The sequence below is a fragment of the Saimiri boliviensis genome, chromosome 1 (genome assembly GCF_048565385.1).
Source record: "Saimiri boliviensis isolate mSaiBol1 chromosome 1, mSaiBol1.pri, whole genome shotgun sequence".
NCBI lineage: Eukaryota > Metazoa > Chordata > Mammalia > Primates > Cebidae > Saimiri > Saimiri boliviensis.
This window is the reverse complement of record NC_133449.1, coordinates 103,690,679-103,705,559: the sequence shown is the minus strand read 5'-3', so window position 1 is coordinate 103,705,559 and position 14,881 is coordinate 103,690,679. Positions and strand designations below refer to the sequence as shown.

At 48.4% G+C, this 14,881-nt stretch overlaps 1 protein-coding gene across 1 annotated transcript in view; it reads left to right on the top strand.

The window, feature by feature from the left end:
• Positions 1–14,881, top strand: part of PRMT7 (protein arginine methyltransferase 7) — a 54,685-nt gene that overhangs the window by 27,169 nt on the left and 12,635 nt on the right. Inside the window, exons 6-12 of the mRNA XM_003936327.4 lie at positions 2,467–2,579; positions 4,354–4,595; positions 4,956–5,136; positions 12,643–12,770; positions 13,107–13,242; positions 14,151–14,234; positions 14,717–14,764. Of these exons, the coding sequence (XP_003936376.4) occupies positions 2,467–2,579; positions 4,354–4,595; positions 4,956–5,136; positions 12,643–12,770; positions 13,107–13,242; positions 14,151–14,234; positions 14,717–14,764 (932 nt within the window). The remainder of the gene's footprint in view (positions 1–2,466; positions 2,580–4,353; positions 4,596–4,955; positions 5,137–12,642; positions 12,771–13,106; positions 13,243–14,150; positions 14,235–14,716; positions 14,765–14,881) is intronic.

Below are 14,881 nucleotides of genomic sequence, written 5' to 3'. Positions count from 1 at the left end.
CAGTTGGAGTTTGACATGACATCAGAGAGGTTGGATGAGCAGGGCCACTCGGGAGGGTGGTCTCTGTGGCAGAAGATAGGAGTTTCTTCTTAAGCTCCTCCACGTGATGCTCTTGTGGAGCACAGGTGAGGTTCATAGGAGGTGTGCTTGCTTTTTTTTTTTCCTCCATCATTCCAGCCACCAACAAGTGAGACACAGCTTATTTACCTGTTTTACTGATGAGGCAGCTGATGGTTAGAACTGAGGGCTCAGGGATAGGAAGTGAGATCCAGGCCAGGCTCTGGCCTTGAGGATCATGCCGTCTCTGTTGTACCCTTTTGTCAAAAGCTTTTTTTTTTTTTTTTTTTTTTTTTTTGAGACGGAGTTTCGCTCTTGTTACCCAGGCTGGAGTGCAATGGCGCGATCTCGGCTCACCGCAACCTCCGCCTCCTGGGCTCAGGCAATTCTCCTGCCTCAGCCTCCTGAGTAGCTGGGATTACAGGCACGTGCCACCATGCCCAGCTAATTTTTTGCAGAGACGGGGTTTCACCATGTTGACCACGATGGTCTTGATCTCTCGACCTCGTGATCCACCCGCCTCGGCCTCCCAAAGTGCTGGGATTACAGGCTTGAGCCACCGCGCCCGGTGCTGCTTTTTTTTTTTTTTTTTTTGAGACAGAATCTTGTCCTGTGGCCCAGAATGGAGTGCAGTGGCAAGATCTTGGCTCATTGCAACCTCTACCTCCCAGATTCAAGTGATTCTCCTTTCTCTGCCTCCTGAGTAGCTGGTGATTACAGGCACCTGTCACCACACCTGGCTAATTTTTGTATTTTTAGTAGAGATGGGGTTTCACCATGTTGGCGAGGCTGATCCCGAACTCCTGACCTCGGGTGATCCATCTGTCGCAGCCTCCCAAAGTGCTGGGATTACAGGCGTTAGCCACTATGCCTGGCCCCTGTCAGCTGCTTTCATGCTTCTCTTTTTCTTGCATCATCTGAGACTTGTGCTTTGTGCAGGGGAGATGAGTGGGCTTTGTCAGATTCAATTCATGAGGCATTAAAAGTGTTTACAGTTAATTCTCCATGATGAATAGCCCCTTCCAAAATCTATTTTGGCTCTTGTCTCATTAAAAAATTATTGTAGGCATAGCAGTACATTACTGAGGCTTAAAAAAACAGTTAACAGAAGACCCCTTTCAAATCCTACTCTCTCCTAAAATCCCACTCTCCTAAAACAACTATTATTTAAGGGATTATTTGGTGACAAGAGCTAACTTCATTAAGGGGATTTACCGTAGTGATACGGGGATTCTAAGTCATGGATCTCAATTTTGGCTGCTCAAGCAGAGCTCACGGTAACTGGAAGATCACCAGAGAGCCTTGCTCTCTTGTTTTGGCTTTCCCTCCCTCTCCCTGCAACCTAGAAGTATTTGAAGTACCAGCATTTGGTTTTTGGTTTTCAAATTTTTCTAATTTAGTGGTTAATAGTTTAATTGTTTATTTATATCTCTCTAATTGCTAATACAGATGAAAAGATTTCCATGTTTGCTTTCTGTTTTGAATTGTGTGTTTATATTTTTACCTGATTTCTTTTTGGGTGTGTATAGTTTTTTGTTTTGATTACAGGTGTGTACTACTCACTCTGTTGCCCACACTGGAGTGCAGTGGCACGATCTTGGCTCACTGCAGCCTTGATCTTTCAGGCACAAGTGATCCTCCCACCTCAGCCTCCCAAGTAGCTGGGACTACAAGTGCATACCTCCATGCCTGGCTAATTTTTTTTTTTTTTTTTTTTGAGACGAGAGTCTCACTGTGTCACCCAGGCTGGAGTATAATGGTGTAGTCTTGGCTCACTGCACCTCTGCCTCCCAGGTTCAAGTGTTTCTCATTCCTCAGCCTCTTGGGTAGCTGGGATTACAGGTGTGTACCATCACACCTGTCTAATTTTTGTATTTTTGGTAGAGATGGGGTTTGGCCATGATGGCCAGGCTGCTCTTGAACTCCTGGCCTCAAGTGATCCTCCCGCCTTCACCTCCTAAAATGCTGGGATTATAGGAATGAGCCACCACACCTAGCTGATTTTTGTATTTTTTGTAGAAACGGGGTTTTGTCAGCGTTGCTCAGGCTGATCTCGAACTCTCGAGCTCAAGCAATCCATTAGGTATTTATAGTTTTCTTATCATTTTTTCCTGGTCTCCTTCCCAATATTAAACATATGGAAAAGTTGAAAGAGTGGTACAGTAAACACTCTTATTCCCTTACTCTAGATTTAGCAGTTAGCGTTTTGGCATACGTTTACATATGGATTTTTTTTCTCCTGAACCATTGGCAAGTCAGTCACAGACATCCTGACACTTCTGAATACCTCAGCATGTGTATGTGCTTTTAGTGTGATGGCCTCTTAACAACTTACCTTTCCTATATTTGCTGTAAATATTTTTCCTAGTCTGTTGCTTACGTCTAACTCTGTTTTCTTATGTTTTTCAGAGGGTGACATGCCATGCCGTGCCAACATCCTGGTCACAGAGTTATTTGACACAGAGCTGATAGGGGAGGGAGCGCTGCCCTCCTATGAGCACGCACACAGGCATCTCGTGGAGGTAGTGCACGGAGGGCTCCCTTGGGCGTGTCTGTGCTCTCAGCCAGCTCACACAGCACTCACTCATGCACCATACTTCACACAGCCCAAGCCCTCAGCACCTGTCATGTACCTGGCACACCCCTCCATTCCTGGGGGGCTCTGGTTCTCCTCACTTGTGACTTTCATGTCCCTTAAATGCCAAGTCTTAATAGGTTAGAGTTGAAAAGTAAGAAACTGTTTTCAAATTTAGTTCAGTTCAGCAAATATTCTCAGGAAGGTGATGCTTGAGCTGTCAGTCTTGAAAAGTGATCAGGTGTTGGCCTGCCAGTTGGAATATTTCTGGTAGAGGAGAGCAGCATGTGCTAGACATGAAACTGAATTGGTGCAGTGGCTCTGGAGCCTGCGGGTGCTTTGGATTTTGTGCTGTGTTGGAGGCAGGAGAGGTGGGCTTAGCCACTAAGGCTAGAGAGTTGGGCAGGGACTAGATAGAGGGGGGCCTGGGGGCTATGCCCAGTGGGTAGCTGTCATTTAGGTGGGGTGGCATCACCGCAGGGTTTGAAGCAGAGGATTGATGGCAGATTTATGCAGGCAGGCATGTGGAGGGCATTTGGGATGTAGGACTGGAGGCTGTGAGTGGGTTAAAAGGTTGTGGAGTTGTCCAGATGCTGAGGTGCAGCGGACCTCAGCCAAGGCTTTAGACATGGGCCTGAGAGGTGGTCCCAGGAGTTGGTGGTCCCTTAAGTGTAGAGGTATCGAGGGTGATGCCGGGGTTTGGGCACCCAGATTGGATGGTGGTGCTTCCTGTGGACTGGGAGTGCAGGAGGAGAGGCATCCCTGGGAAGGTTGAGGAGCGGTGAGGGTGATTCATCTAGTTTAGACATGGAGTTTGAGCTCTCTGAAGATCAGCCAAGTAGAGAGGCCCAAGAGGCCCAGAGGTGCTTGGGTTTAGTCAATGAAGAGGGCATGGTTGAGGTCACTCTGGAGAATGTGGAGGGAGAAGAAAGGTGGTCCAGACCAGGGAGCCCCCTTGTGAGGCGGGGCATAGGAAGCACAGCCTGGTCAAGGAGGTGGGAGCGAGTCCAGTTAGAGCGGTGCTTTTCTACCAGAGCAAGGCTGGGAGACACTTCGTGGGGAGGCCAGGGATGCTACTAACCTTTTACCATGCCTGGAGCAACCTCCACCACAGAGAAACATTTGGCCCAAGAGGCCAGTGGTGCCGAAAGCCATGTAGGTCACAGCTGTGCGTGTGCTCTTCACTGCTGGGTCCCTAGTGCCTGGCACATGGAGGACATGTAGCAAATGCACAAGGTAGGAGGAAAGCTGGACAAGGAGCCAGAGCTGCAGGTGTGGGGGCTGAGTGTGCAGCGGTGCTCAGTGGTGCCAGAGGGCTGGGCAGCTGAGGGGGCACTGTGGTCCATGGGGCTTTGCCACAGGGAGGCTCTTGTTCTGGTGACAGACAAGAGCAGCACTGAAGGGACACTGAGCCCAGAGTCAGGATCACTGGCCAGCAGCAGGAATTGAAGCATTTAAGAGTGCCAGGTAGCCAGGAAGTTAGCTGACATAAGTTGTTAGGCACAGTGTGTATTCTTTTTGAAATCTCATTCCTTTTTTTTTTTTTTTTCCCTTTTCTGAGGGCATAGGACTGAAAACAGTTCACTCTTCTAATAGTAGAAGGTGTTGGGCATTACTGAACCAACCTAATATTGAAAAATAAACATCTTTTGATCACTGGGAATTACTGTGGGTCTAAGCACCTGATTTTTGTTTGGTTTTGTTTTTTAATATAAACTTAGGAAAACTGTGAGGCTGTGCCCCACAGAGCCACCGTCTATGCACAGCTGGTGGAGTCCAGGAGGATGTGGTCATGGAACAAACTGTTTCCCATCCGTGTGCAGACCAGCCTCGGAGAGCAGGTCATCGTCCCTCCCATGGACCTGGAGAGGTGCCCTGGAGCACCCTCTGTCTGTGATATTCAGCTGAACCAGGTGTCACCAGCCGAATTCACAGTCCTCAGTGATGTGCTGCCCATTTTCAGGTACCAAGGAGCCCCCATAGGTGATGACGCTTTGAGACATTTGATGAAAGTTGGGCCTTTGGAGGTTCTTTTTGAGTGGGAAGAAAACCTAGCTGCCGTCACCTGCCTCAGAAGGCAAGAGTCCTTTGCAGCCAAATGTCATTGCCAGTGAAGTCACTGTAAAAGCTTAAAAAATGGAGTGTGTCAGGAGGCTGAGGCAGGAGAATTGCCTGAACCCAGGAGGCGGAGGTTGCGGTGAGCCGAGATCGCGCCATTGCACTCCAGCCTGGCTAACGAGCAAAACTCCGTCGCAAAAAAAAAAAAAAAAAATGGAGTGTGTGAGATTAAACTCTGCTTACATTCTTGAATATTATTTCTCAGTGTGGACTTCAGCAAGCAAGTCAGTAGCTCAGCAGCCTGCCATAGCAGGCAGTTTGAACCTCTGGCATCTGGCCGAGCTCAGGTGGTTCTCTCGTGGTGGGACATTGAAATGGACCCTGAGGGGAAGATCAAGTGCACCATGGCCCCCTTCTGGGCACACTCAGACCCAGAGGAGATGCAGGTAAGAGGTAGGAGCCGAGCATGTGCTCTGTCGGTCAGGAAACTTGTCCACTGCTGTTCATGGGAAAATAGCAGTTGGACCTTAGACCCAGGAGAATTTAGAAACAGGAGGGCTGTGTCAGAATCAAAGACAAAGAAGAGTTTTTAAAAAGCAAGCAAAGGCTAGCTATAGTGAGGTAGCCCTCCCAGGGTGAGCTCATGGTCAGCACCTGTGGACACAGTGAACAACAGAGAAGCTTTGGCAAGTTAGCTTTCCTCTCCCTTTCATCATGATGCAGCCACCCTTAGATATCACCCCTCATCCCCTGAGTTATCCCAGGGAGCTCCCATCAGCTTGGAATAGAGAATTACAGTCTCACCTTCTGTGGCCTCAAATCTCCCATCTCTGCCCTGATAGAAAGTAGGCAGAGGACATGAAAGACAGAAAAGGAAATACAGATGACGGGATAGTTGCCCACTCTTCCTCATGAGAAGAGAAATACAGTATTAGCTGTGCATAGCACCTGCAGTCCTATCCTCTCAGGAGGCTGAGACGGGAAAATTGCTTGAACCCAGGAGGTTGAGGCTGCAGTGAGTCATGATTGCACCACTGCACTTCAGCCTGGGCAATAGGGTTAGACCCTGTCTCTAAAAAGAAAAAAGAGAGAGAAATGCAATTTTAAATTGCAAGGAGATAATCATTTTCACCTATTAGTGAATAAAGTTTAAACAGTTTGCAGGCACACTGTTGGTAAAGCTCAGGGAAAGAGCAGGAAAGTGAGTTGTCAGAATGTCAGGTAGAAAGCAATGCTGCTGCCAGGCGTGGGGCTGAGGCTGGATTTGAGTCTGGGTAGAATGAACGCGTGCAGCCCTGATTTAGTAGAAAAAGGCCAACCTAAAGGCCACTAGTAGGGATCAAGTCTGTTACCCTTTGAGTGGGTAAAGTAGCTGTTTGCACTGATGTGGGACAAGCTTCCGGGTGGATTATTACCTGAAATAAAAATAAAGGTGCAGAATGCTGGGTAGTGTGCCAGCATTGGTATTAGTAAAAATAGGAATAGCTGGGCACGGTGGCTCACGCCTGTAATCCCAGCACTTTTGGAGGCCAAGGAGGGCGGATCACGAGGTCAAGAGATTGAGACCATCCTGGCCAACATGGTGAAATCCCGTCTTTACTAAAAACACCAAAATTAGCTGGGTGTGGTGGCACGTGCCTGTAGGTAGTCCCAGCTACTCGGGAGGCTGAGACAGGAGAATGACTTGAACCCAGGAGTTAGAGGTTGCAGTGAGCCAATGTCGCACCACTACACTCCTGCCTGGTGACAGAGTGAGACTCCATCTCAAACAAAAAAAAGGAATATATGTGTTCATGAGTGGATAGTCTTGTGTGGTATACATGTAAGGATGTCTTTGGAAGAATTCCCAGAAATTGGTAAAACTGTCTGCATCCGGGAATGGGGGCTAGGGGTTAGGGGTGGAAAGGAAACTTATTTCTCAGTACACTTTCTTATATATCTTTTGAATTTTCTCTCATATGCTTGTGTTATTTACACTCCCATCCACCCTCCCTTACTCAAAGGAAAAGAAAGTGGGAAAGGTGTTTCGTAATTGCCTGATGGGTAATTGCCCACTGTCCAGACAAAACCAATTTGCTGAGACCATGGCATTGCAAGAAAGACAAGTTATTACTCAGATCAGTCTCTCTGAAAGTTCACAGACTAGGGTTTTTGTTTTGTTTTGTTTTTTTTGAGATGGAGTTTAGCTCTTGTTGCCCATGCTAGTGTGCAATGACATGATCTCAGCTCACCACAACTTCCACCTCCCGGATTCAAGCGATTCTCCTGCCTCAGCCTCCTGAGTAGCTGGGATTACGGACATGTGTCACCACACCCGGCTGATTTTTGTAGTTTTAGTAGAGACAGGGTTTCTCCATGTTGGCGAGGCTGATCTTAAACTCCTGACCTCAGGTTACACTCATGCCTTGGCCTCCCAAAGTGCTGGGATTACAGGGGTCAGCCACCATGCCTGGTCCAGACTAGGGTTTTTCCAGGATAGTTTGGCAGGCCAAGGAGTCCATTTCTATGTAGAGTCATCAGACAGAAATGTAGAAATGTAAAAATCCAAAAAGACATTTCAAAGGGTCAGTCTTAGGTTCTGTAAGAGTGGTGTTACCTGCAGGTAGAATCAGGGAAGGCTGCAAATCTTGTGACCTCCAGAATAATGACTTAACCTTAGCAGAATTTAGCCTTCTCTCATCCTCCTAACCTGATGATCTTTCATTAAGTTTAATTTTGGGGAAGGGCAGTTTTCACTTAAACTATTAACTGGCTGGGCTTGGTGGCTCACGCTTATAATTCCAGCACTTTGGGAGGTCCAGGTGGGTGGATCATTTGAGATCAGGAGTTCAAGGCCAGTCTGGCCAACATGGAGAAACCCTGCTTCTACTAAAAATACAAAAATTAGCCAGGTGTGGTGATGCATGCCTATAATGCCACCTACTTGGAAGCTGAGGCAGGAGAATTGCTTGAACCCAGGAGGTGGAGGTTGCAGTGAGCTAAGATCATGCCACTGTACTCAAATCTGGGTGGCAGAGCGAGACTCCGTCTCAAAAAATAAATTATTAACCAAATGTCTCCCAAAGTTAGCTTGGCCCAGACCCAGGAATGATCAAGGGCAGTTTGAACGTTAAAGTAAGATGGGGGTTGATTAGATGAGATATCTTTCACTGTCATAATTCTCTCACTGTTTTTTGCAAAGGCAGTTTTGGTTTCAGAGCCAAGAAATAGAACCTGTCTCTACTCAGGAGCGCCTTAGGCATCATCCTTTGTTCAGTGGTCCAGCCTGCCTGGCCTTAACTGCTGGCTTTGGTTTTTTTTTTTTTTTTTTTTGAGACGGAGTTTCGCTCTTGTTACCCAGGCTGGAGTGCAATGGCATGATCTCAGCTCACCGCAACCTCCGCCTCCTGGGTTCAGGCAATTCTCCAGCCTCAGCCTCCTGAGTAGCTGGGATTACAGGCATGCGCCACCATGCCCAGCTAATTTTTTGTATTTTTAGTAGAGACGGGGTTTCACCATGTTGACCAGGGTGGTCTCGATCTCTTGACCTCGTGATCCACCCGCCTCGGCCTCCCAAAGTGCTGAGATTACAGGCTTGAGCCACCGCGCCCGGCAAAGTGAATGGAACACAAGTCTTTTTTTTTTTTTTTTTTGAGACGGAGGTTCGCTCTTGTTACCCAGGCTGGAGTGCAATGGCACGATCTCGGCTCGCTGCAACCTCCGCCTCCTGGGTTCAGGCAATTCTCCTGCCTCAGCCTCCTGAGTAACTGGGATTACAGGCACACACCACCATGCCCAGCTAATTTTTTGTATTTTTTTTTAGTAGAGACGGGGTTTCACCATGTTGACCAGGATGGTCTCGATCTCTTGACCTCGTGATCCACCCGCCTCGGCCTCCCAAAGCGCTGGGATTACAGGCTTGAGCCACCGCGCCCGGCCAACTGCTGGCTTTGTTTTGATGCTCACCTGCTTCTAGGTGTCCATAACATTTACTTCCTGGAAGGCCTTAGCAGCTTTCCCTACCCGATTCCCAGAGTAACTGTTTAATCTGAAGGGGGATTGTTGTGACTGCTGGGGGATTGTTGTCATTCAGTATAATGACAGCAGCATGTGAAATTAAGCACCTGAGCTCAGTCTCCCCTCCACCTTCCAGGTGCCTGGCCCCAGGTGGGTGTGTGTCTAGCCAGTGTGTGCCAGCTTCCCTCTGCAGGCTGTGCGTGTGTCACTCTGAATTCACCCACAGAGTTGAGATTGGCACTGTGCTGCATTCTTCCTAAACCTGTGTTGCAGAATTAGCATAAGAATGGCATTAAAAATGTTAGTACTTGTGGTGTGGTGGCTCACTCCTGTAATCCTAGCACTTTGGGAGGCCAGGGCGGGTAGATCACTGGAGGTCAGGAGTTCGAGAGCAGCCTAGCCAACATAGTGAAACCCTGTCTCTACTAAAAATACAAAAAATTAGCCAGGCATGCTGGTGGGTGCCTGTAATCCCAGCTACTTGGGAGGCTGAGGCAGGAGAATCACTTGTACCCAGGAGGAGATTGCCATTGGCTGTGCCATTGTACTCCAGCCTGGGCAACAAGAGCAAAACTGCTTTTAATTTGCATATTTTCAGAGCACTACTATGTATATTTTTCTTCTTGAATTCTCTTAGTAGACAAACTGGATTAAGCACAACCGTAGCCAACCCAGGATTCAGCAGGCTCCAGGGATTGGAGCAGGGCCTGTGTCCAGGAGCAGTGGAGTGGGTCCTGCCCCAGGTCTCCTGACTGTAGGTCTTGTGTCCTTTCTCTACCAGCACTGACTTTTGGATTAGAAATTTGAAATCTGCTAATGAATCTTCCTCATGAATTTGTGAAACTACTTTGATTCAAAATATATTTCGCCTGCCCCATCATGGCACGGTGGGTTCTGTCACCAGCTCTTCGTCGTTACGATGCAGGAGGTCCTGTGGTGGGAGCATGTGCAGGACGTGATGATAGGGCAGTGCCGTGGGAGCCTAGGAGGGGTCGGGAAAGGCTTCTCCAGCGTCTCTGGTCTACTCCAGATACATTTGCACAGTGTGGGAATGAATAACAGATTTAAAATAACCTGTTTTATCATTCCTGTTACTGTTTATTTTTTCTAGAACATATCTGGTCAGATTTTTATTTTCTTTTTCTTTTTCTTTTCTTTTTTTTTTTGAGACAGAGTTTCGCTGTTGTTACCCAGACTGGAGTGCAATGGCATGATCTCGGCTAACCGCAACTTCCGCCTCCTGGGTTCAGGCAGTTCTCCTGCCTCAGCCTCCGAGTAGCTGGGACTACAGATGCGCACTACCATGCCCAGCTAATTTTTGTATTTTTAGTAGAGATGGGGTTTCACCTTGTTGACCAGGATGGTCTCGATCTCTTGACTTCGTGATCCACCTGCCTCAGCCTCCCAAAGTGCTGGTATTACAGGCGTGAGCCACCGCGCCCGGCCCAGATTTTTATTTTCTAGTTTTTACTTCAAGTAGGCATCTTGAGTATGTGGGAGTGTCATTCTCCTGCCTTTTTGTTAAATTCAAGACCAGGTGGGTGGGCACCTGTGCTCTTGGAGTCCCACAGTGCCAAGTTTTTCTTAGTTCCTGAAGGTGACAGAATGAGCAGGCAGTTGTCTCATCAGAGTTGAGCCAGGCATCTCCTGTTTTTGTTTGTTAGAATCCAGTTCTTGCTCTATTGCTCAGTCTGGAGTGCAGTGGTACCTCTTAGCTCACTGCAGCTGTGAACTCGTGGGTACAGAGACCCTCCTGCCTCAGCCTCCTGAGTAGTTGGGACTATAGGCATGTGCCACCATGCCTGGCTAATTTTGTGTTTTTTGTAGAGAATGGGGGTTGCTGCTGTGTTACCCAGGCTGGTCTCTTACTCCTGGCCTCAAGCGATTCACCAGCCTTGGCCTCGCAAATGGTTGGGATTACAGGCGTGAACCACTGCATCCAGCTGGCGTCTACTTTTTAGGACATTTCTTCCTTTTTCAAAAAGAAGCTTAACAATCGTGAGAGAAATAAACCTCATTATATAAAACAAAAAAGTCACTCATGGTCCTCCCTCCCACCCAAAATAACTCCGTTTCTTTGGTCTTTTTCCAAACGCACGGGTGTCATCAGTGCTCATCTCTGTTTGGGTCCCCGTAGCTTTCATCAGCAGTGTTTCAGATGTCTGCCTGTATTCTGCGTGAGGGTTTATATCCTGTTCTGAGTGCTGGCCAGTTGGGTGGGTTCCAGTTTTTGCTGATATAAATAATTATGTGATTGGCATTTTTCTGTGCATATAACTCTTTTCTTTGTTTTTTTGTTTGGGTTTTCTTAGGATAGAATCCTGTATGTGGGGTTTGTAGTAAGGACTAGCACAGCTTATTAAAAGTTGACTCTGGGCCGGGCGCAGTGGCTCAAGTCTGTAATCCCAGCACGTTGGGAGGCTGAGGTGGGTGGATCACGAGGTCAAGAGATTGAGACCATCCTGGTCAACATGGTGAAACCCCGTCTCTACTAAAAATACAAAAAAATTAGCTGGGTATGGTGGCACATACCTGTAGTCCCAGCTACTCAGGAGGCTGAGGCAGGAGAATTGCCTGAACCCAGGAGGCGGAGGTTGCGGTGAGCCGAGATGGCGCCATTGCACTCCAGCCTGGGTAACAAGAGCGAAACTCCGTCTCAAAAAAAAAAGTTGACTCTGGATCATTGTCAACCATGTTTCCCAATTGAGAATATTTAGTTATTTAAATACTTCAATTTAATTCAAAGAATAAGTTAAAACCTTTTTGTATTTTCCCAACTTTTTATTTTGAAAAATTATCAATCCATAGAAGAAGTGAAAATGAACACTGATGGTCCCTTTATTTAAATTGACCAGTCTTTAACATTTGCCACCCCTGCTTTGTGTTTGTCTTCCTGCCTCTCTCCCTGCATGTCTGTCTCTACAAACACACCTGCATGTGTGCGGTTTTTGGCTAAATCATTTAAAGTAAGTTGCGGACATCTGACACTTTTCCTTTTTTTTTTTTGAGGTGAAATCTTGCTCTTGTTGCCTAGGCTGGGGTGCAATGGCACGATCTCAGCTCACCGCAACCTATACCTCCCAGGTTCAAGCGATCTTCTTGTCTCAACCTCTAAAGTAGCTGGGATTACAGGCATGTGCCACCATGCCTGGCTAATTTTTGTATTTTTAGTAGAGACAGGGTTTCTCCATGTTGGTCAGGCTGGTCTTGAACTCCCGACCTCAGGTGATCCACCTGCCTCGGCCTCCCAATGTGCTGGATTACAGGTGTGAGCCACCATGCCTGGCCTGACACTTTACTTTTAAATACCTCAACACTTATCTCCCAAGAATGAACACAGTCTGCAACATAAACGAAACACATGATCACACCTAAGAAAAACAGTGGTTCCATACTATCATCTAGCATATAGTTCAAAATAAAATTTCTTTGTCTCCAAAGGTCCTTGATAGCTTTTGTTTTCTCAGTCTGTGATCCAGTTAGGTTTAGTGCATTGCATTTGACTGTTTTATAAATTCCAAGTTTGTTAAAGTCTTTGTAATGCATGCCATGGGACTATTCTGAAAAGGTTCCCTTCAAACCACTAGGTTTAAACCATTGTATTTTGTCTTCAAATGAAACATTCTGCACAGCCCTATGTGTTGAAGAGAGAGCTTTGGTGCTACTCTGATGGGGTGGGGACTGGAGCCTGCACTTGTCCCTTCCCCTGAGCCACTGTGGCAGATCACTGCCCTTGGCTACATTGTGTCTTCCTAAAGCCAGCAGGGTTCCCACAGGCTTGTGGGCCACTGGCCTCTGATTTTAGAGTTTGTTTCTTTATCTCCTTGCCCACAATAGCCAGCTGCAGTCTACATTTTGGACTTCCTGAAAACTGGTAGTTCTGGCATTTGGCTCCTGGATTTGAAGCATTGCTCATACAGCAGCTTGTTGACAGCTGACTCTGTTCCCCGTTTCAGTGGCGGGACCACTGGATGCAGTGTGTATACTTCCTGCCACAAGAGGAGCCTGTGGTGCAGGGCTCAGCGCTCTGCCTGGTAGCCCACCATGATGACTACTGCATATGGTACAGCCTGCAGAGGACCAGGTACACTGAGCCTTGTGGGGGTGGAGGATGAGCCTCTGAGACTGCGTGTATGTAAATTTCCCATTTACAGACCCTCTGGAGGTGCCAGTGGGTTGATTTGTGTCTGAACAGAATAAAATAAGAACAAACATTTGTGACCAGATGTGTCAGTGCCCATTCGTGTGTACGCAGGAGAGGTGGTTGGAATCTGTTTAGGGCAGATGCGTATGAAAAGCCTGGAATTAGTGGTTGCTCTAACCTCTGATGCTTACTGGAGACCAGTGTCCAGATTCATGCCCTCTAGAGGCCTGTGGAGGTGCTCACTGCCCACGTCTGTTTGTTCATCTCCTGACCTAGTCCTGGAAACAATGAGAGGGTCCGCGAGATGCGTCCCGTGTGCGACTGCCAGGCTCACCTGCTCTGGAACCGGCCTCGGTTTGGAGAGATCAATGATCAGGACAGAACTGATCGATATGTCCAGGCCCTGAGGACTGTAAGTGTCCAGCCCCTTGGCTGTTTGTAGGGAAAAGGGAGAAAGGAGTTTGTCCCAGGGGCTTCAGCACTCTGCTTCCAATTTGCTAATTTTCTTTTCTGTGTCCTCTTGGCTATGAGTGGCTTCAGCAAGCGCCTTCTGGGGTGGGCACTGGAGCAGAAAGCTGGAGAGCCTGGGGCTGGACTTCCTGAGGGCTTGCTCTCTCCTCTCCGGGGAGAGCCTCTGGCTGGGCTCCTGCTGGACACCTTTGCCTTGTTAGACACAGTCATTGCTGTAGCTGGGCACAGTGGATTCAGCCACCCTTCTCTTCCGTGTGTTGCCGCCTTTCTAAAATTTTCTAAAATGTAAATCTGATCATGTCACTCTCCTTCCTGAAAACCTGTGCTCTCTGCTACCTATAGTAGGGGACTCAGCCTGGAGATTACAGATGGGACTTAGAGGGAGGGTCTCTTGAGACCCTTGTGCAGAAATAAGTGTGCATGTGTGCATTTTTGAGGGGGGTGGGGGAGGATCCAAGCCATCCTGAGTTTCTCTCAGAGGGGTCTGTCACCCAGAAAGGCATCCCTTGTGAACGCAGCCTTGGAGGCCCTCAGCTGTCTGTGCTGTCTCCAGACAGGGAAGAAGCCTGTTGTCAGGGACTGGGAGGTGGCCTCCTGCAGGTGGGACAGACCTTTTGCAGGGCCTCTAGGCTGGGTTGAGGACTGCCTTTTCTGACAGTGGGGACAGGTGGGGAGACATGAGCAAGGCAGGTGTGTTTGAGGCTGGGGTTGGTTACTGCACGGGGACTCGGGGCTGGTCCAAGATCTGGGCAAGTGGGATGAGAAGGGAAGCATTTCTGACAGCTTGCCAGCAGGAATCTTCTGACAAACTAGAGGAAGCCCTGTGCTGAGGTTGCCCATTCCCCACAGGTGCTGAAGCCAGACAGTGTGTGCCTGTGTGTCAGTGATGGCAGCCTGATGTCCATGCTGGCCCATCACCTCGGGGCGGAGCAGGTACTGATGTGCACCCTTGTCAGCCTCCCGAGGTGGGCTCATGAGTTAGGGTGTCGTGTGCTCTGGGTGCACAATTCTGTGATCAAGGCTCTTTGTAAGGGCCACTGTTATGGGTGTAGCATGCTCAGGTCAGGGACTGGGGACTTTATTACCTGCGTGTGCAGGTGGCATCAGGCCAGAGCTCCTGTGGTGGAGCTGCTCCAGAGAGGGAATGAGCGATGGGGGTGGGGAATGAGCACAGGGGGGAATGAGTGCGGGGTCGGGGGGAGGAATGAGTGGGGCGGGGGGGGACGAGCGCGGGGGGCGGGCATGAGCACAGGGTGGGCATGAGCGAACTGGGGGGAATGAGCCCAGGGGTATGAACGCCGGGAGGGTTGTTCAGGTGCTGCTTCTGCCTTGGGATGATTTTATCAGATTTTAATCTTTAAATTTTTCTTTGTTAAGTGAATATCTTACAACTAATAGCATGGTGTTCCCTTTAGGTATTTACAATCGAGAGCTCAGCGGCTTCTCACAAGCTGATGAGAAAAGTAAGTGAGAATTGTTGCTGAAATAGCAAGAGGACCTGTGGGGCTGGCCTTCTGAGTCTGGGTTGATGGCTTTGAAGTGGCATCTCCCGGGAACAGAGGAGTGGTGGCAGCATGGTG